General features: G+C 45.0%; 3 protein-coding genes across 8 annotated transcripts; 2 read left to right on the top strand and 1 right to left on the bottom strand.

Annotated features, from left to right (window-relative positions):
* The first annotated feature begins 1,132 nt into the window (after positions 1-1,132).
* LOC136423747 (uncharacterized) lies at positions 1,133-8,256 on the top strand. Its single transcript, XM_066412020.1, has 3 exons — positions 1,133-1,640; positions 5,284-6,228; positions 6,613-8,256. The coding sequence occupies exons 1-3, from the start codon at positions 1,526-1,528 to the stop codon at positions 7,845-7,847; spliced, it is 2,295 nt and encodes a 764-aa protein (XP_066268117.1). The 5' UTR covers positions 1,133-1,525; the 3' UTR covers positions 7,848-8,256.
* Positions 8,245-16,926, bottom strand: LOC136423753 (polymerase delta-interacting protein 2-like). 6 transcript variants are annotated; one of them, XM_066412065.1, is made up of 11 exons: positions 16,733-16,926; positions 15,544-15,607; positions 14,967-15,064; positions 14,451-14,553; positions 13,567-13,636; positions 12,659-12,766; positions 12,101-12,237; positions 11,565-11,591; positions 11,092-11,297; positions 10,632-10,743; positions 8,245-9,423 (listed from the first exon to the last, which is right to left on the bottom strand). In XM_066412065.1, the coding sequence occupies exons 1-10, from the start codon at positions 16,909-16,911 to the stop codon at positions 10,632-10,634; spliced, it is 1,104 nt and encodes a 367-aa protein (XP_066268162.1). In that variant the 5' UTR covers positions 16,912-16,926; the 3' UTR covers positions 8,245-9,423. The 6 variants fall into 6 exon arrangements, with proteins under 6 accessions (XP_066268162.1, XP_066268131.1, XP_066268154.1 ...); XM_066412034.1 differs by having other exon boundaries at positions 8,245-9,745; positions 10,636-10,743; XM_066412057.1 differs by having other exon boundaries at positions 10,636-10,743.
* An 89-nt stretch (positions 16,927-17,015) lies between these two features.
* On the top strand, positions 17,016-20,769 carry LOC136423785 (L-threonine 3-dehydrogenase-like). The gene is made up of 5 exons (XM_066412090.1): positions 17,016-17,418; positions 18,501-18,665; positions 19,069-19,612; positions 19,916-20,024; positions 20,402-20,769. The coding sequence occupies exons 1-5, from the start codon at positions 17,291-17,293 to the stop codon at positions 20,611-20,613; spliced, it is 1,158 nt and encodes a 385-aa protein (XP_066268187.1). The 5' UTR covers positions 17,016-17,290; the 3' UTR covers positions 20,614-20,769.
* The last annotated feature ends 533 nt before the right edge of the window (positions 20,770-21,302 follow it).

Raw genomic sequence — 21,302 nt, 5'->3', positions numbered from 1 at the left:
CACAATAAGTATACAATACATTTTCATCTACATTTTGTTGCCTCTATTATATAAAGGTCCTCAGCTTTGAATATTCAGTACTATTTACATTAGTCAAGTATATTTTTGGTGAAAAGACGGGTTGAATAAAAGTTCCAACGGGGAACTAAAATATGCGACTCCAGCGTTGTTAATAAAGGAAAGGATGCTTGTGATGCAGATGTGTAGTCTGTCCTACATCAAGGCTAACACGACAGTGTCGCACTATTGTAGGGCCTTATACCAATGGTAGTCCATAGAAACGTTTACTGAAAAGAAGCTGTTCAAAAGACGATGAGTGTTGGAAACCTTCATTAAATCATTTTCCAAGTAAGAATAAAATGCTCTTCCCCTTGAGAGCTACTTAAGGCTAGCTTATATAACTGATAAACAAGCCAACCAAAAGACCAAACAAACATACAAACAAACAAACAAACACCCAACCTGCGAGACCGGTACCCCAGTTCGAATTCGAAGCCGGGAAGGGCATCCCGGTTGGAGCTGCATTCGTCTTTCAGAAGGAACGTATCCCGTAATCGATGAGGTGCCTCGAGTACTGTACTTCAGATGGATGGATGGATGGATGAATGAATAAATGACTGGATGAATTAATGAATTTCTTCTGCCCGAGATTGCAGAAAGGCAAAGGGCGTCATCTAGCGGAATGAAAGATAACTGCACAACATGGATCGCTTAGATGGTAACGTTACACTTTTTAGAATACTATCCGATTCTAGTACCAAGAATAGCTCTATAGGTTCCACTCATTTCCTGTCTTCGATTCCTGTTATACGCATGTCTGTTGCCTTATGGGAGCCAGTGGGAAAAATGCTTCAGGCAGAAACAGTGAGAAATTCAAAATAATGAATAAAACGGTGTAGCAAATAATGCACGGAGGTTTAGAATGTTCAACGTCTTTTTTTTACAATCATCAATCATTCAATACAAACGCATAATAACAAAGGAAAAGCAATTCCAAATACAAATGAATGGACGAGGACAAGTGGCTGCCTCCTCAAGTTGTACACAACTTATCTTCTAGCCGCCACTTGTTCATTATGGAAAATAAAATATTTGACAACACACCGAAACATGTGAATGACAAGAGAAACTAGTTGAACCGGGCGAGTTGACAGAGCGTGCAACGAATTTCGTCGAATGATTTTACGCTTTCTATGAGAAAGGGGGCTCTAAATGCAGGTGTGTTCGTTTGAACAGCCATGCGCCTACCTGAGGTCAGCCGGGGTCGCAGTACAGGGCGGGAAAACACTCATTCAAACGTCACACTAATGACGTCACGTCATACCTGCCCCCGGGGAGAATCCACGGGGACGGGACATTTGTTGACCTGAGGGAGGGTTGGCGGCAACCCAGCCTCGTCTACACACCCCTCCGAAACGGACTACTAACGATCGGTCCCTGCTCGTGACAAAAGACGCCCAACCAGTCAGGTCATCGGCAGGTATTTATCTTTTGACACAAACACACGGCGTGGAGAAAATGGACGATGTTTCACTCTCAGCGGCTGAAGGAGCCTTCCCCAGGGGTCAACCGAGGTGAAGACGCCGGCCACATGGCGTGCTTGTGTTCAGGACGAGCCAGACGGAAGGAACTCCCACCAGGTGAGTCTAAGACCGTCTCCCGCAGGTGAGGCTTAACGTCTTACCCCGTCTCACCTCGTCTTTGAACAGGAGGATTAACGTCTTACACAGTGTCAGCACGATTTAAGACGTGAGCTTTACGTCTCAATAGCCTAGGGTCTCATATCGTCTAATCTTGTCCTAATCTTTAAAGCAAGGGTTAGACTCTTACACAGTGTCAGCTCGATTGAAGACGTGAGGTTTGAGTCTTAATAGCTTAGAATCTCAGATCTTGTGTTAATCTTTGAAGCTTTGATGTAAGAGTTAGAGTCTTACACGTACTTCGTAGTCAGTATCTGTATACTAGTGATAATACACCGGTAATAAAACCGCCATGTGGTCTAAGTCTACTCCCCAGTTTGAAATGTGTACTCTTGATATCATAGTAAGTGTCAAAGGGGGCCACTCGGTTTGGGCCTACCCTGTCCCTTGACCTCCAGGCCGTTGGGGGACAAGCTACTTAGACATGAAGAGAGAAAGTTGTCACTCGCAGCAGTCAGCCTTTCTGTCAGGTTTAGGGACGTCCACCCAGTGATGCTTGTGGGCCAGTGTATTGTTAAAACCTTGCTTTTATCGATAAAAATCATAGACATGGAAGTGTGGTGGTTTCTTTTATTGTGCTCCTCAAACTTATCCGAAATGTTAAACCTCGGTTGCAGACTCCGTTGAATTTTTTTTCCAACTAGAATTTTCTGATTGCTAATTTTTAGTTTATTAAGATGTCCTTTAGCCCCTGTAAGGGGGGGGGGGGTAATCTTCCAGGGCTCATTAAACAATACAACACATAATTCATACACCCGATATACACATCTGTACATACTTACATGTACATATAAGTACAGACTTAAGAACTCGTATGTATTCCTTAAAATTGGTATCAATACGTGGGCACCCCTGGCGTGAGTGTTGGAAAATGTGTGAGAAAAGCCTAGAGGGAGATAAACACCACAAACGTCGCGTCAGGTCGCGACAGCCATGCCATCTGTCACACTTACCTGACACACCTGACGTCGGCCGGCGCCACTAGCGCTGAGCTGGACAGGACATGTGTCATCATCTCGAAGCAGATGTTGGGGGTTAGTAACTACAGGTCAAGTAGTAAACACCATTGGTCTGAAGAAAAGTTGTGAACTGTAAGTTCCAGTACACAAAAATTGGACCTACCCAAAATATTTGACGTGTCCCAAAAACGGTTGACAGCTCATTACTTGACTGGAGATGGACAGTTGGTTCCAATTTCTATTTTGCTTATTTTTTTACCTATCTGAACGTTATGCTTTTAATGGATGAATGAAGACCTTTATTGTACACATATACACACTGGGTTAAGTACAGGTCACAACAAAAGAATAGTTAACAGATAAATCTATAAATACATTGTCAAATTTATACAAGAATTAGAAACTACATGGATTCGACTTGCCGTTTCTTCGTAATGGCAAAAATGTAAGGGGATATATGGTTTATGATTATTGGTTTGTCTAAACTCATTAGAAATATAAAGTTTTGAAAAGTAACAATTCAAAAGGTATTAAAAAAGCTACCAGACGATTTGATACCACAGACATCGCCCGATTGTAGCAAGTGAAATGTGACAAAGTTGTCGGCGCTAATGTGGCACATTTGCTACCATGTGGCAATCATTCTCACCAGTAGATAAAGCTAATTGTAGCCATTACTGACACGCCTCCAGACGGCCTGCACACCTCAAACACTTTCATGAGCGAGTAATTACATCACCGTCGGCTGTCAGTGTAAGACTATGTGAACTGCAGTAGTCCACGAAAGGGGAGAGAGAGAGTGAGAGAGAGATAAGAGGAGAGAGGGGGAAGGAGAGAAAGGCGAAAGAAGGAGAATCGGAGAGGGAGCAGGTATATGTGAATTGTAGTGGTCCCACGGAGAGAGAGAGGCGCAAGGGCGAAAGGTGTTGTAGGACTATGTCAACTTTGGTGTACAGTGGTCTGACAGAGCAAGGAGGTTATGAACAGAGGGGGGAGTAAAGAAGGACGAAAGTGACGAAAGGGAAGAAAAAAATTAAAGGAGGGCAGAGAAAGGAAAAAAGAAAAATCTGCAACAGACGAACCCGCATCTGCTTGGAGAATGAAACACGCGGCCCCCATGCGCATTGAGGCGGAAGATGTCGGCGCCATGGTCGGTCCGACTGTCGCTCTGCGGGGAAGCGCCTTCGGGCGATTCCCGTGGGAAACTGGTCGGGCTGGGTGCGTCTTACTCTTCAAGCAGAGGTTTAATTTGGCTCCGGCTAGTTACATTTCACTCCTGCACATGTATAGAGTGAAATTAGTTGGTTTTGTCCATGCTCGTCTCCATGTCGTTCCACGTTCGATCTAAGGTTCGAATTCGGGCCGTTCCATCTGCCGTTGGCCATCGAACACGTGTTCGATTCGGGTTACCTGAGGTCACGTTGCAGGAACACGCGCAAGGCGTCCATTATTGCATGGGAGGGAGTGAAATATGCTGTATTTGGTCGGGAGCAGATGTCGGCCTTTCTAGTTTTTTTACGTACCTTTAGGCGTTTCTGTCGGGCGTTTTATTTTGTGAGTTTTTCTTTATGTCCGTCACCAAGCTAAACGACATTAAAAAAAAAACTCAAAATAGTAGAAAGCCCGACAAAAACGCCTAAAGATACGTCAAAAACTAAAAAGGCCGACATTTGCTCCCGAGCAATTACAGCATATTTCACTCCCTCCCCATGCAATAATGGGCGCTAAAATACGCCTAAAATACGTTTAAAAAGAAGACGCCGGCGCCCAACCTCTGCTTGGAGAGTAGGTGCGTGTGGGGTACATCGTCTCACGGACCGCCGACTGCACTAAAACCTGTCTTTAGCACTGTACTGTACTACACGCCTGCACTAGTAACTGAAAGCTGAAGGAACATGAAGAAAATGGTCTCGGTAGACAGGTGACCACTACAGACACCACCTGCCATTGTGACCACTTTCTGGTGACCCCTTAGAATATTTCCTCCATTGAACCAATTAAGCATGAAGACTCTTGGCTTTACTCTATTAAGATCCATAATTAGCTTGACATCTTAGCTAGCTATTCTTTCCGTGGTCCTATTCATGTAGTACATCAGTACAAAATCACATAATAGTGACTACAGAGCAAAGAAGCATCCTGTCTATAGCGACCACCTGTCTACTGCAACCATTTTCTTGAAGTCCGGAGTGGTCGCAATAGACAGGTTAAGCATAAAAATGTGTCGTATGGTCAACTGTGGCGCGACGGCTTCTTTTTATGATATAACTTCTTACTCAGTTACTGATCTAAAATGTTGACACTATTAATAACCAAGTTCGTCGAACACAACCGATTACTTCATGCCTTACCGACGTTTCAGTGACCACCTGTCACCATCTTTAGTGCAACACTAAAGCCTGGGAAATTAATATTGTCACCAAAACACAATCTTGGCGTTTGGAAAATGACAGCGCTGAAACTCGGTATTCATCCGGTTTTTTAAGTAATCTTTTCTAAGAATGGCGGTCACCGAAACGTCAGCTAGGTATCATCTCATTGGCTGTGTGCAAAGAGCTTTGTTATGCAGTGATTTACCAACCCGATGAAACTTTTCACGGCTGCTGACGTCATCTCTTCTCCAGGTCTTCCCGACGCCCCACCCCTATCTACGGACCAGCTGATCGCCAAGTGGCAGGCAGAGAACAGCACAGAACGGGACGAGGGTTACCATAGCTACCACGGCCCTACGTCATCAACCGGTCACCAGGGGCTGCCGGCAGACGGTGAGAAGCCTGCAGTTACCAAGAACTCCGCCAGGTGGTGTCAGAAACATCACGAGAATGGACGCAGAAAGCATAAGAAAGTTGTGGGTGAGAAACTACGGCAACCCCGATGGGACACTCATGTACGGCAAGCCGGTTGGGACAGCGACTCCGACTTTGACCAAGACTCCCCCGAGCTGGACGAGCCGCCGTTCACGGTGTTCGACCGGGAGGCCGAGCTGCTGATCCGCGGCGCCACCAAGCGGCGTCCGGCCAACGTGCAGGCCGTGGTGATTAACAGTTTTGTGTCCGACAGTCCCGACCAGCTGAACGTGGCGCGAGGCGACGTGGTGAAGGTCCTGTACAGGACCGAGGACTGGGTGCGGGTTGCGAACGTCTGGCGCGACCGCGGGTTCATACCGTACAGCTACGTCTGGCCGCTAGGCCGCAGAACTCCGAGAAAACAGGAGCGGCACCGATCACACTCTCCACCGCCTCAAGTCAGTCAGCCCGGCGGAGAGAGGTGGACATGCCCCCGAGAAGAACTTGAGCAGGTTGCGGTGGTTGTTGTGTCGGATTCTCCCGATCTTTCGGACGACTCGCAGTCGGACGACGCGGGGGGCGGTTTCTTCGCGCGGCTCCAGCACGGCCCCGCTCTGACCGTGCTGTTCGATTTTCGCGCCATTGACGAGGATGACGTCACAGTGAGCCGGGGCGAGACGGTGACGCTGCTGAACGAGGAGGACGCTGATTGGGTGTGGGTCAGGAACAGGGCGGGGCGAGAGGGGTTCATCCCAAGGAGATACGCTGTGCAGACGTGCGAAGGTGGGTTTTAAGTTGGGTTATGTGGGTTTTAAGGTAAACCATGGGAGATGGACTTGTAGTGGGTTTCCAAAATGTGTCAGTGGTGGGTGAGTAACATGGGTTTGTATTGTACCAGTCAACCAGTACCTGTAGAATTTTTTAGTTGGTTGTATCAGGTGTGTATGTGTTGCAGGATGGTTGTATAGTGTGGGTGTTTTGGTTGGGCCTATACATGTAGTATGTGTGTAGGTTGCGTGCTTGTATGGTGTGTGTTTATTTGTGTGTGCGTAGGGTGTATAAGTGTGTGTGTGTCTGTATAGAGTGTATATGTGTGCGCTCACGTGTGTATATTCTAGTGAGACTACCACCACATGATTGACACCCAGCATGCTGTACTTGCTCCAGTCTGCAGGGTTCTCCTGAGGAAAAACTTGCAGAAGCCGCACAGCAGCTATCCATGGGAACGAGAGGCAACCGGAGGACTCTGGGAACAAGCACACACTGGCCCTCCCAATGAAAACGCACCATCAAGTACTTTTTATCAACAATTAGTTGATGATGTATTTCCTCCAAAAGACCATAGGTTTGTATTTGAGGAACAGAACACTATGAGCTTTTCGCAGAAGGTTGCTTCAGACACAACAGCTTGGCAGGGGAATGGGGAGGGGCAGCACTCTGCACAGAGGCCACAAGGATGGCAGAAAGTACCTCATAAACAACGAACACTGTTTACCACAGGAGATACGGCAGATCGATATGCGTGCACATGTGTATCAAGAATGAACAACAAGGGGCCGAGATGGCAAAAAGAACAGAAAGTAGATACAGAGGGATGGACACAAGCTTGCCAAACATCTTCTAAGGAACTTGAAGACCTTAGGAGCAATTCGCAAAGCGTTGTAAGGGACTCCTTGAGGAGAAAAACAGCAAGTGATGACAGGAAAACTCTTGGGTGGGAAAGGAAGGAACAGCAGTTGACAAGACTGCCAATAATAAAGAAGACTGGAGCTGCTAAGAAAGAGAAAGGTGTGTGCTCTGAAGAAATAGTATCTGGCAGAACCTCCTTAAAGGAGCAAGAAGCAGGTGCAGACAGCAAGAAGTCACCATGGTGGAACCTAGAGACATCTCAAGACTGTAACATGATACTTAGGGAAAATGCTGCAAGGGGCCAAACCTGGGAACAAGAGCAGAGCCAGTTCTGGGAACAAGAGCAGGGACAAACCTGGGTACAAGACCAGTGCCAAAACTGGAAACAAGAACATGGCCAATCCTGGGAACAAGACCAAGGCCAATCCTGGGTACAAGAGAAGGGCCAAACCTGGACACAAGAGCAGGACCAAACCTTGGAACAAGACCAGGGCCACTTCGCGGACCAAGACCAGGGCCAAACCTGGGAACAAGACCAGGGCCAAACTTGGGAACCAGCAGCTGCTACCTCCACAGAAAGGCTGAAATTGTTGAATGAAGGGCAAGCAACCAAAGTGACAGGACAGAACTACAGCACACAACTCAGGAGACAAGCTATGGGGTACATATGGAAACATAACGTTAAGAGAAACAGAGGATGGATCGTACCAACAGGACACACTGACGTGGGGAGGGGCAGGGTTTATATCAGTAGACTGGAGACCGCTCTGTGAGACAATCCTCAATTATGCTGAAAGAATTAACATGAAATTTAACTTAATTCCAACACAAAAAATCAGACTCCCCAAATTCTCGAAACGTTCAGAAAATATCCACTGCAAATGGGTTTGCAAAGGACACTAAGTCTTTGAATGTTGCAATTTCAAAAATTGAGAAGCAAAAAAAAAAAACACTATTACACTGTAGAACATATCAGGGCTACAACTCTACACATTTTCATTCATTCATCCAATAAAAATATTGCATCACCCCCACTTATACAAATGTATTCTTCCAACACATCACAATAGGATGGTTACTGGCACCTCCCATAATGCAGAGTAGGGGTGGTCGGAACACATGCTCATTGCATACAGTCATTACAGAAGAAAAGAAGGACAATAAACTGTATTGAAGACTGTTCATTTTGTGGGCTACACAAGTTTAATTCCTTGGTTTCCAGATCATGAACAAAAAAGAGTAGAAACAAGATGATCTTGTCTATGCCATCGTCTAGCATGAGAAGGAACTTGTGACATACTTGTAGGTAAAGGTGAAAATGTCATAAAAATGTGATTCTATGGATGACAGCCATTTGTGCATAGCCTGAGTGTCATCACGTGAAGGCAGAGCCTGGAACTAAAACAGGATGACAATCAGGCTAATTTGTGCGCTGATTTTCCTATTTTAGGTAGAAAAATGCATTTGCTTTCACCAAATGGGAATCATTACTGGCCAATGCTTGGAACAATTTTCTTAGAACAGAATAGGGGTCACCCATAAAGTCAAGCTTGAGTGGTCTCAGCACATACAAGCACTGATTACAAAACCACGTTAATGAAGGTTAGACATCAAGGTAATACGATACGCAAGGTAACAGTTACTCAAGCAGCTGGAACTGTAACCTTGCTTACAAAACCACTTTATCTTATATTTGTACTTCACAAAGTTTGAAAACCAGGGAAAAAACGTTGGTGCAGTGTCCATGTCATTTATTGGCACTGTATGAATGTTGACTTCCTTCATAAGACCAATCTCTTTCCTAGCTTCTTACTTAAAAGCTGTATGATGCTGTAGACGGCTAACATAAGTGTTCACATATTACATTTGTATGATTGTAAAGAATGTGGCTATTCAACGATTCAGCTCACGTACTCGAATTACAATACTTATAAAAGGCTTCGTAGACATATAAAGGTATAGACTCCCTTCTTATTAACCTTCTTCATGCTGAGTTAGGCTGCAACCACTCAATTTGCTGCAGGAGCCTGTGTGCAGCAGGGAGAAGGTTAAACTATTTCAACAGTGCAACACCCCCCTCCCCTCCCCAAACTTCACATGGTCTAAACCAGTACCATACAAATAAATTAAAATGGCTGACTTAGATGTAGGACAGCACAAGCTGTTGCTACGGGCAACCAATGGTGAGGTACAATGCACCATGGTAACCAATAATGATTGACAGATGTGTGGGACAACACAGGTTGTTGCTACTGTCACCATGGCGACCAATAATGTGGTCCTTTTTCGGAGAGGCTGCTGGTTTCAGATTTCTGTCAGAAATAATGCACTGTTTCTTCTCAGTTCCCCCTGTAACAAAGAAAACAACAACACAAAAAAAAGCAGAATTAGCATAACCCTCTACCCCTACTTTTGGTTACACATGGTACGGCTCAAAACTCTCAAAACCTAGTCAGTGGATCACCTGGAACATACTACTGTCACAAAGGGGTGATTTGTGCGATTTTTTTTTATATCCACATATTCTGTTGCCTCTTCCAGATGCATGCCCTGACCTTCGACATTTGACCCTGAACTTCTGACTTGCTTGTCTGTGTAATGATGCAATCTTCAACCTTTGACCTGTCTGGTTGCTATGGTAGCACATCACTTTCACTTTCTCTTAGGTCCCCTGAAATGAGAAGCACTCATGTAGGAGACAGGTCTGACCTTCTCTTACAAAACTTGACCTTGTGAAAGATGTACAAAATTACAAAAACCTAAAAAAAACAAATTTTTACCCTAACTAAGCACAATGTCAGTCACTGACAATTTGTGAACATCAACCGGTGATCATGCAGCAGTCAAGGTCACAGCAGGCTGTGCGACCTTCATACTCGACAGAACAAGGCGTGAAACAGCCAGAACACCCTTCCTTGTCTCCCCTTTTGGCAACCTTGTCTCTTTATTTTTGCACATTGTTTGGACAGATAGAAATAGACAACATAGGCTATTCAACAATAACCTCCCCATCAATACTCACACTCAAAACCCTGTCATTATTGCCTCTATTGTCTTCACTATCAGAGACACCCCTTTGTGCTGTCTTACCCCCAATTTTTTTTTCTTTATTCTTAAAGTGAAAGAGCTCTAAGGTGTTTATAACTGCCACAGGCACAAGATATCCACATGGTCCATACTACGGATCACGTTACATGCTGAGAAAAACATAGGACTTTGGATAATGCAAGGAACAAGCCAAATCATTACCACAACAACATAGACGAACCAGACATGCCTTCGTGTTGCCGTGGTGAAGTGTTGTTTGCCTCCTGCATTACCCCTTAGTTATAGGCCGATTCATGGTTCCAACTGCACATGCAAGAGGTCAAAGGTGAAGGATCCTAACTTGTTAACAGTACTTGTCTTGACTATGCTTTATACATGTTTTGTTTAAATCAGAGGCTTCAACTTTGACATGTCACCAGCAATGTATCCCACTGGACATGAGCAGTTGGAACTATGAACCAGCTTATTCTGTGATCCGTAACAAAGACACTGGCATTGACATGCAATACCTACACGAACCCATGGGGGGAGTTGTTGTCGTCCGACTTGCTCTCCAGAGAGAAGGGTGGGATCCGGCAGTCGAACATGTGGCCATCAGACCGCTCCATTCTGAACGTTCCCCTGGAAAAACATCACAATGAAGACAGTGTAAACATGGCGTGGCGTAATATTGCAGGGTGTTTGGCCCAGAACCCAGAGGTCCTGGGTTTGAGTCCCCTGACATTGCGCCCTTGGAAAAGGAATTCAAAGTGACATGAAATTTCTCACTTCACACTCAGGTGGAAATGAGTACCTAGCTTTGGTTAGGGATTTCCCTCGGATTGGACGTTAAATGGAGGTCAAGTGTTTGAAGAGAGGCACACCTCAAGCACGCACTCATCAATAATTAACAAATAAAAAAGAAACAGACTGACCACGTGTCCACTGCAGGCCAAAGCCATACCTTTAAAACATTTTTTAAAAACTCACCACATGTGCCCACTGGGTGCCTGTAGCGACACGTGGCTGCTGTACTGAAACGCCGGCTGTTCCTTCGACAGGACGGGTTCCCTCCCGATGACGCCGCGCCCGCGGACCGTCTCCAGCGTTCCGGATAGGCTGAAGATTCGCCAGTGGCGCTCACGAAGCTGGACGGTCTCCTCACCCAGGTTCTCCAGCCTGATGCAGTACCGCCACTAGCACACAGGGGGATCTCTTGTTACATCACAGTACCACCGATAGATAGGGGGCAGTCATGTTACATCACTCTAACCCTAACCCTTACCCAGAGGCTGGCGAACTTCGGGCAGATACAGTTTATCCAGTCATGCAAACTCTTTTGAGGAATTTTGGCCTGCAGGACTTGCATGTGCTTTGATAAGGCTCCCCCCAGCCCAAAAAAAGTCATATGTTAACTTTCAGCGACATTTAAAAGATGATAACGATACTGCACTTTTACTTACCCAGTACACATTGGCATTGTGGGCCTCCTGCTGGAACAAGAGAGAAAACATGTCTTAGCATTGTGTGTCCATAAAGGTGTTGGAGATATAGATTACACTCAAGCACACAAATACAATCAAACACTCATATGACAGGGCCGACACATACTTAACACATAAATACACACACATGCACACACAGACACACAATTACACATATGCACACACACAATTACACACAATTACAAACACAAACACACAATGCACACACACACACACGCACACACACACACACACACACACTCGGTCACTCACTCACACTCACACACACAATCACACATACACAAGTTAGAAACAAGCCCATCCCCTGCAGGCCATGTAGAACGGTATAACCGTTATGCACATGTTCTCTCTCTTATATACACATGCACACAGACAAACACACACATACACACAACCCCCCCCCCCACACACACACACATACACACACACACCACCCAGCACAACACACATAACACACATGCACAAACACACACAAGTTATAAACAAACCCGTACCCTGCAGCCCATGTAGAACGGTATGACCGTGACGCGGATGTTTTCCGTCGTTTCGCGGTGAACGTCGGACAGCTCCAGCCACGGGTGGTTCTTCTCCTGCCACGCCCGCAGAGTTTCCCGCGCTGTGAACGGCGGTACTGAGGGAGAAGTGTTGACAATCGTTTAATTACAAGTAAAATTAAGTACAAAATGAATGAAGGAACAGGTGTAGCTACAGTCAAACCTGGAGGCAGCAATCACTCATGGTACTGAGAAAAATGGTTGCCAGACAGGATGGGGTTAGATATGTAAAAATGGACGGGACTGTTTTATTGTGGCTTGTGACTGGAGGTGGTTGCCTGCGCTAGGTGGTTGCCCGACCAGGTTTGACTGTTAACTACTAAGTAAGTATGTATCTATAACAGCTCAGAAAAGAACAAGAAATAGTCATACATTCAAGTACCAACCCTGGATGACACCCAAAGTCAAACAGTGTTCTATTGGTAGTATTGGCTTTTGATAGGCTAAAATCCACTTGCTACACTGAAATAAAAGCAGTTTTGTATCTGTAATACTTACTTCTGCCGGGCTGTGCTGTGAGGAACCTGTCGAACAGCTCGTGCTGGATGGGCTGTTTATCGGACGACGTGTAAGGTAGAACGTCCTCGTGGCTCACGTAGTCCAGACCTGGAAATGGGGAAATTCAGAGTTACTCACAGGAAAATACATGGCTTGTCTACAGTCTAGGTGTACATGTATCAGGGCTCACTCTTGTCCAACCTTCCTTCCTTTCCGGAACAGAATTCTGCCAGCTTGGGAAAGAAAATTACTAACATTCTGTCCCCCTTAACAGACAAAAATTGAAACTTTTGAAACTTGAACCTCAACATCTGGGACAGAGGAGGGTTTCAGTGTAAAGGTGATCTCGAACCACTGGATAACAAAATTCTTTGTTTGTTTGTTTGTTTCTGTTTTATTTAGCCAGGGTGGCCCAACTCAGTGCACTATACACTGCTTTGCAGTGGGGCCCTGGATAACACAATACAATCAGTACAAAACATAAGTCTAAAATACATATACACCAATACATACAAAATTTACACAGCCATAATCCATACTCGTAGTCCATATTCCGTTCCTATCGTAAGGTGAGGTTAGAGGTCAGTTCATTTGTTTCAACATCCTTTAAAACGTTACACTGTTTGGAGCATTTTTCATTGAAAGTGGTAGCTTGTTCCATTCACCAACACCTCTGTGGCTGAACTTTCGCCTTCCACATTCCAGACGTGTCTGAGGCAGTTGCATAGATCGATTTAGACACATTTGTACACAACCAAGCGTTATATTCAATACCAACATTTCGGTGATCTTCCTCAGGTCGATTCTGGCATTACACACAGGAAAACACTTTCATAAATACCTGCCTCAGGAAAATTCTTACAATTGTTGGCTAAAATTTATCAGAAATCTTATAAGTTTGTACCCACCTGGTATTGCGTACAAGGATCTGCTGTTTTCTGTGTTCCCTAAAAACGTCACACCTTCAGTCTGTGCTCTCTGAAGAGGAAAAAACACCAGGGAATAGTTTTATCACTAAAACACAATTAGAGTATATTAAACAATTTCCACTCTATCATCATCCAAGACAGCATTATTTGTTTCTGTAGCTTTTTTTTGGCCCTCCTTTCTTAACTTGCTGTAATCTTAGTAAAAGACGAAGCAACAAGACTGACAATGTAGAAACAGCCCCTTGTGTGATTTCTAAGACACAGGAACAAGTTCTTACAATGTTGGGGCAGTCCCTTTGTCTAATTTTTTTCTAAGACACAAGAACAACTCTTACAATATGAGACAGTTCCTTTTGTGATTTCTAAGACAGGGGAGGAAGACTTACTATATAGGGACAGTATCTCATGTTTAATATGCCCCTCGTGTGATTTCTAAGACACAAGAACAAGACTAACTGTATTTCTAAGACACAGGAACAAGACTTACAATGTAGGGACAGTCCCTTGTATGATTTCTAAGACACAGACACAAGACTCACAAGTCCCTTCTGTGATTTCTAAGACATAGGAACAAGACTTACAATGTAGGGACAGTCCCTTGTATGATTTCTAAGACACAGACACAAGACTCACAAGTCCCTTCTGTGATTTCTAAGACATAGGAACAAGACTTACAATGTAGGGACAGTCCCTTGTATGATTTCTAAGACACAGACACAAGACTCACAAGTCCCTTCTGTGATTTCTAAGACATAGGAACAAGACTTACAATGTAGGGACAGTCCCTTGTATGATTTCTAAGACACAGACACAAGACTTACAAGTCCCCTGTGTAATTTCTAAGACATAGGAACAAGACTTACAATGTAGGGACAGTCCCTTGAGTCGATGAGGACCTGGTAATACGTGTGAGTCTTTCCCTTCACCTCCTTCCCCGCTGTTGTGTACAGACCTTCTTCAAGATTTCTAAAAGACATTTGGGACAGGGATGGAAGACATTAGATTGTAGAGAAACAGAAAATGGTTTCAAAAAATGTACTTGTTTGTGCAATCCTTTAATTTAGACAAACAGGTTGTGTAACTTTTCTACTGGTTTAGCATTTTTACTAGCCACAGGCAGAGTACAACTTGCTTTGTAATGCAGTCAACTTATTGTTGCCAAACATTCATTTTCTAGTCAGAAAGTCACTAGACCCACTTGTGGGTTGGACAAAGTAGCATGAAGTCATTAAAAAATTTGCCTTTCTTTCAAGTAATTTATACAAGTATAACAAATATATCACAAAGTATGACTAGACAGTTTGATAAATGAATGAAAACTAACAACTAAACAAATCTTAATTCATCCATGAAGCCTTTAACGTTAATCTCCTTCTCACCTTTCTTCCGTTTTTGAGGCGACGTCTCTGTCGTAGAGTCGGGCGACCCACGGGAACAGCACTATCCCACGGTAACCAAACACTTTGTGGAGAAACAACTGGAACAAACAAACACGAAACTGATGAACATCAAACAGTCTTTAGCACTTAATTCAGTACATCAAGTTGAGGGCTAGAAGTAGCCTTCATAGCAGGCTCCCTCCTTTTTTGGGCTTACAATTCACTTTTTGAAGATGACTTTTTTTTGTACTGGGTTGTTTGTGCAGCCAGTTTGTAACCACTAGGCCCTATGGCACTGTATTATATATATGCTCCCAAAAAAGGCCCAGAAAGCCTGCTATGGAGGCTAGGCTAGAATCGAGTTGGTGTAAATCAATGCATTACATTATGTTGCATATATAAAATTTGATATCAAAACATTGACTGGTCTATAACTCAACTGTTGAGAAAAGAAATTTTTAATGTTTTTTTAGTCAGTAAAAGTTGAACTTGATGTGACAAAAAAGATCTACATCTATGTATGAGAATGACTTGAAATGTGAGGAAAAAGAAAGCACCCCTCCCAGGTTGACCTTACCTGACCTGTCTCGTACTTCCCCTGCTGCTTCGGTGTCTCCAGGATTCCCACTGACTGTAACCTACTGAGGGACACAGAACAACATTACACGTAGTGTTAACTGGTTATCCAAGCAGACGTACTGTGAGTGTTGTGGGTCGAGTGTTTTTGTGCCATTTCGTGCATCTTTTCAGGACAGCATTTCCCTGGTAGTTCCAAGTAACTGGTTTCTAACCCCCCCCCGCCCCCCTTTTGAGGTGAATTCACCCCTCTCCAATGTAAGTTCTGTTGGTTCCCCAAGTCGTTTCCCCATGTGATCAGATGGATGATTAGGACGACTAACTCGCACCCTGGGGGAGGGGGTTAACATCTTAGGGGGCCAAATGACCAAGGGGTAAGTAAACTGAGGGGGGGGGGGGGATTTGTCCTGATAATTGGAAGAGGGGTGTGACCACTAGCCGGCTGCTGCCCACCCCTGTGTCAGGGACCCCGGCAGCAGTTTAATCAAAATACCGGATACTACTACATACCTACTACCTAATGCTCCATCTACGCTTTAAGCTGCGCCTAATCTTCAAGCAGATACATGTTGGGTGCAGCTCGTTTTACACACATTTTCTTGGGATTTTGTTGTTTTCTTTGCAGTGAGCATCCACAAATTATTAGACTAATATTATCCTTCCAAATCCTACTTTCAGCAGGAACAAAATTCATCATAATAATGATATTAATTTATTGATAAAGTATGATATTTCCCCTCTAATTCCAAAGTTAAATTCATGTTTTCACTGTACTGAACAAGTGCACTGCAAATATGAGACTGTCCTCAGATGCCCCTACATGGTGAAAAACATCTCATCCTCTATTTAGGTAAGGTCATGAACTCACGACCCACGAAACTCAGCCCACCAGTAAACATGCCCCCCTCCCCCCCTGCCACGCACCACAAAATATGATTCCTAGGCGATTTAGACAAATTCCTGACTACTTTTATCGGTATACAGCTCAGTAATCACTGATGAATATAGCCAAAATATCCCCAAGAACAGCTCCTGCGGATCAAGAAAGCGGAAAAGACAAACAGACATTGTGACGTTGGCCTGTCTGGCCGAGAAAAACCATCTCATGTACGTGCGTGCATGTCACGTGTGACACTGCGGTCCAAAAATGCTGCTTTTTACACGACCTAGCGGCTGGATTTCTTCCTCACCTTGAGTTCATACTCCTAACCCATCCTGTCTGGTACACAAACGCCCCACATAGCGCCGTTCTAGCCGCGTTCGCCACCAAACCGGGGACCACGACTTTCAAAACACACAATCTCCGAATGGCAGCCATGTTGTTCTCAAACTCTCGCGCTCTCTCGGACGAAATCTCGCGTGAGGTCATCGACACCTGTAGACTCCTGTAGATAGCTGTAGATGTCCTTGGAAGTGCTCGAACTTGACAAAAAGTTATCTTCGAACATTAACGTCAACACAACGGCAGTGATACCAAGCGCAGGATTCAAAATGAGCGAGGAATGCTGTAGACTGATAAATACTCTTTGTTGTACTACGCTTTTGCACACGATGTTGTCTAAATAAATCAGTCTGAAACAAATGACCTTTCGTTCTAGTACTGGGGGCTTGTCTGTGATCTGAACGACTTTCTGACCTGTACTGATTGAACGTGAAAACAAGAGTATTTCTTCTTAAATCTGTTCTGGTCTTCCCAAGGAGGTCTGTTAGAATCTTAGATTGTGTGTCTCTTGCTAAAGTAACCCACGATGTCTGCCCAGAAGGTAGTTTTCCACGGACCGGCCAACACGCCAGCCTGTACGGTGGAGCACGGCCCCGCCCCCGAGCCGGGTCCGGGGGAGATGCTGGGCAAGGTCCTGCTCGCCACCGTTTGTGGGTAAGGCAAGGTTATCATGGACTAAAAGCTTTAGAATCATTGAGTTAACGTTAACTTGAGGTCGAACAATTTTGCTCAGTATAAATTCAATGCATGAGTGAAACACCAGGTTAGGCGACATGTGACGGTGGTTTGACTGGTTTAATTTCGGGGTCAAAGTCCGCCTGGGCGAAGTCGTGAAACTCCTATGTTGATATTAAAGTTAATGCCGAAAGGTACTAGTACGTAGATTGCATTGCTTGATATGTTACATTTAAGCTTACGTTAATCATTGTAATCATAGTCACCCCATGTATCATTGAAAACTGTTTATAAAGTCAAGTTTAGAAGGCGTTTATTGGCTTGATGTATCGTTAATCTCCAAGCAGACGTTCGATGGGATGGTCGATTTTCTGAGTGTCTCGAATGTTTTAAACGTCATAGAAAACCATTCAAATTTTGGATAATGGTACAGAAAGGAAATGTAAGTGACGTCATCGTTACCTTGGTAACGAGTGGTGACGTCGGCACCATGCTGCCTTGTTACAGGACATAATAAGAAGAAGGTCACAATCTTCCCAACCAACCTCTGTTTAGATAGTATAACAGAGGGTACCGTAACTTTGGACGTCCTCTAACTTCGAATGGATTTTTAATTGTGTAATTATGCAGAAGGGAGTCACGTTTGTTTTCATCTACAGCGCTGAACCAAACTGAAACTGTAAATGCAGAAATGTTCGCGGTGGTTTTATGTTCGCGGTTTTCGAGCCAACCGTTTCACCGCGAACTTAAAACCACCTCGAACATTTTGTCAAATACTGCAGCCGTATGTAACTAAAGCACTGCCGCGAAATTAAGGCTAGCGTACAGTGTACGTGAACACTTCATTTTCTCCTTAGCGTGAAATAAAAAGCACGCGAACTAGAATGCATGTACAGTATATGCATGGCGCTGTCGTTTGAATGAAACACGGTTTTGTGTAACTTATAATTAACCGATTTTTTTTTGCGCTGCCAAGACTCGGGTGCAATGCGATGTCGAACTGATAGATTTACGTCCGAAGTTAAAGCACTCTCCGTTGATCAACGTTACCTTCCCGTCAGGTCGGACCTGCACTCGCTGTCGGGTCGGCGGCACCACGGGGTACCGAGCGTGCTGGGACACGAGGCGGTGCTGGAGGTGGTGCGGGACCGCCGGGGGGACAGCGGGCTCCCGGTCGGCTCACGGGTCACCTTCTCCATCATAGACTCATGCTTCAACTGCGACAGGTCGGCGGTCTATTCTTTGGTTTTCAATTTTTCATCAAACGTATCCCCCCCCTCTCTCTCTCTCTCTCTCTCTCTCTCTCTCTCTCTCTCTCTTTCTCTCTCTCTCTCTCTCTCTCTCTCTCTCTCTCTGTGTCTCTCTCTCCCTCTCTCTCTCTCTCACTCATTCAATAAAAAACGTAGTCTCTCTATCATCAAATCTATGTATCAGGATGTCCATCTGTTGATATACCTTTCTATCTGAACATATAACGTTAGGCATATCACTCAGCGTCCGAAATCATTGCTTAGTCCACTTTCGTAAACTAACTGTCCATTGCAAGTCATCTTTCCATTCCGGCACCTTCAAATGATGTCATCCGTAAGATAAAGTTCGTGAGGCCTAATGTAACATATTTTCCTTCAGGTGTTCAGCCGGTCTGCCTCAGAAGTGCCGCCAGCTCTTCAAGTACGGCCACGCCCTCCTTAACAACGGGACCGGCTTCAACGGTTGCTACGCGACGCACCTGGTAGTTCGGCGCGGCGTTCACGTCGTCCCCATCCCCGATCACGTGACGGACAGAATGGCGGCCCCCGTCAACTGCGCCCTAGCAACCGTCGTCAACGCCGTGTCCTGCATTCCTGGGAACGAGAACATCGCCTCAGAGTTTCGACACCAGTTGAACGTCGGGCTGGAAAACGTCAATTCTCACGGCGATGACGTCACCAATCGTAACCACGGCAACGATGACGTCATAAGTAAGGGTCCGATCATGGTGCAGGGTGCGGGTCTGCTGGGGCTCTACGCATGCGCGTTACTGAGGGAACGAGGCTACGAACGAGTGTTCTGCACGGATTTAAACGAGGAGCGACTGAAGCTCGTTCCCAGGTTCGGAGGGACGCCCGTTTTGGCGGGAAAGGAGGACCCTGAGGATTCTGGGAAGGAGAATTCTTTCGATGCTGTCATCGAGGTACCATTTTCAAGTCTTTAAAATTCATAAGTTAAGAAGTTTGTTAAATACACTGCTGTCTTCTAAATGTGTCACAATATGTTTCACCATTAGATTATTAGGAAGCGAATACCAGATTTAAAGTAGAGAAAAAAAGAAAGCAAGAATATTACTATCCGTAACCCCGTAGGAAGGCCTGGTGGAAGCTAGGCGAGACCATCGTGCCCCCCCCCCCCCTGCGTGTATAATGTTTGTTATTTGTAATAATGATAAAGATCTCAACATGTTGCCACACCTGACGACCAGCTGTTCTCCCCTGCCCAGGTGTGCGGTGCGCCCTCGGTGGTGCCCTCGGGCGTGCGGCTGTTGCGGCCCGGGGGAACGTACGTGCTGGTGGGCATGGTGCACCCGCAGTCACAGCTCGACATCAGGGGTAAGTACAGTGTGGATATCCGGATGCGCGTTTGTTTCAGGCACACGGACCATGTCAAGAAACACAGAAATATATATACTAGAGCCACTAGACCCATCAACCTACACCTCGTCTTCCTTAAATCATAATCTGCCACCAAAAAATCAAGACTATAGCATGTCTAGGACAAAAGATACACACACAAAAGTCAGCGTAATATGCCTCAAGAATGTGGTATGCCTTGCGCCTACATTATATGGAAGTAGGAATCAGGACAAGTAAGCGGATAACATCATCGTCAGATATGTATGAAAATAGCATTTTAGATAAGTATAAAGATAGGAAAGCCAAAGTTTTCTGGAAGTTCTGCAATTATGTTTCATTTCTTTAATTCTCAGGCGATCAGATCATCATGAAGTGTCTGTCCGTCCACGGCGTGCACAACTACGCCCCCTGGCACCTGACGGCGGCGGTGCAGTTCCTGGCGCGGACAGCCGACAAGTACCCGTACGAAGACCTGGTGGGAGCAGACTTCCCGCTGGCCGAGTTTTCAGCCGCGGCGGAAATGGCGGAGAAACAGGTGTACCCCCGAGTGGCGCTCAAGCCATGAGACTTCGCAGTGGTCATTTTCTATACATTTTTCAAACACTGATAATTGTAATCAAGGGTAAATTACCCGGGTCATCATCATCTTTGATGGAGGGTTTGCATTCAGGGTCGGTCTCGCTCCATCACCCCTAAAAATCAATAGGGAACCCTTGTGTACTACTTTTTTGTCACTAATAGAGATGTCATCAAACTTATAATTAGCTTACTCTACAGGCAAATTTTGCCCCTCAAAATGCAGGAAACAGTGTTTCAGAGGGTCAAGATTTTAAAATTTTGCAGGGAGAGCATCTCCTCCCGGACGCCCTCTTCGGCGCTCAACACGGTGATGATGGTGATCATTCGGCGTCTTCAGAATACGATTTATATGTCGATAACGATTAACGATGAAGTAAGGATAACAAATAACGTGATACATAGAATAAAATGGACCAATTACGCTTTACGACGACTCAATCGACAACGACTAACGTTGAATTATAGCGGACCGGATACGACTCATATAGATAGAAAGCTACATCCAACGCTAGGGCATGTAGACCATCTTGATACTGCCCCACCGAACTCCATATTTCGGGATTACTGGCAGTTGCGCATGGTGTTTGCAATTCAATTGAGTGACAAATCACTGACAATGTTAACTGACCGGTACAAATAAACATACGAAAAATAAATGATAAGGCAACACAGGCA

Source organism: Branchiostoma lanceolatum, chromosome 1 (genome assembly GCF_035083965.1).
Source record: "Branchiostoma lanceolatum isolate klBraLanc5 chromosome 1, klBraLanc5.hap2, whole genome shotgun sequence".
Lineage (NCBI taxonomy): Eukaryota > Metazoa > Chordata > Leptocardii > Amphioxiformes > Branchiostomatidae > Branchiostoma > Branchiostoma lanceolatum.
Note: the sequence above shows the minus strand (reverse complement) of the source record. Positions and strands in the feature narration are given on the sequence as shown.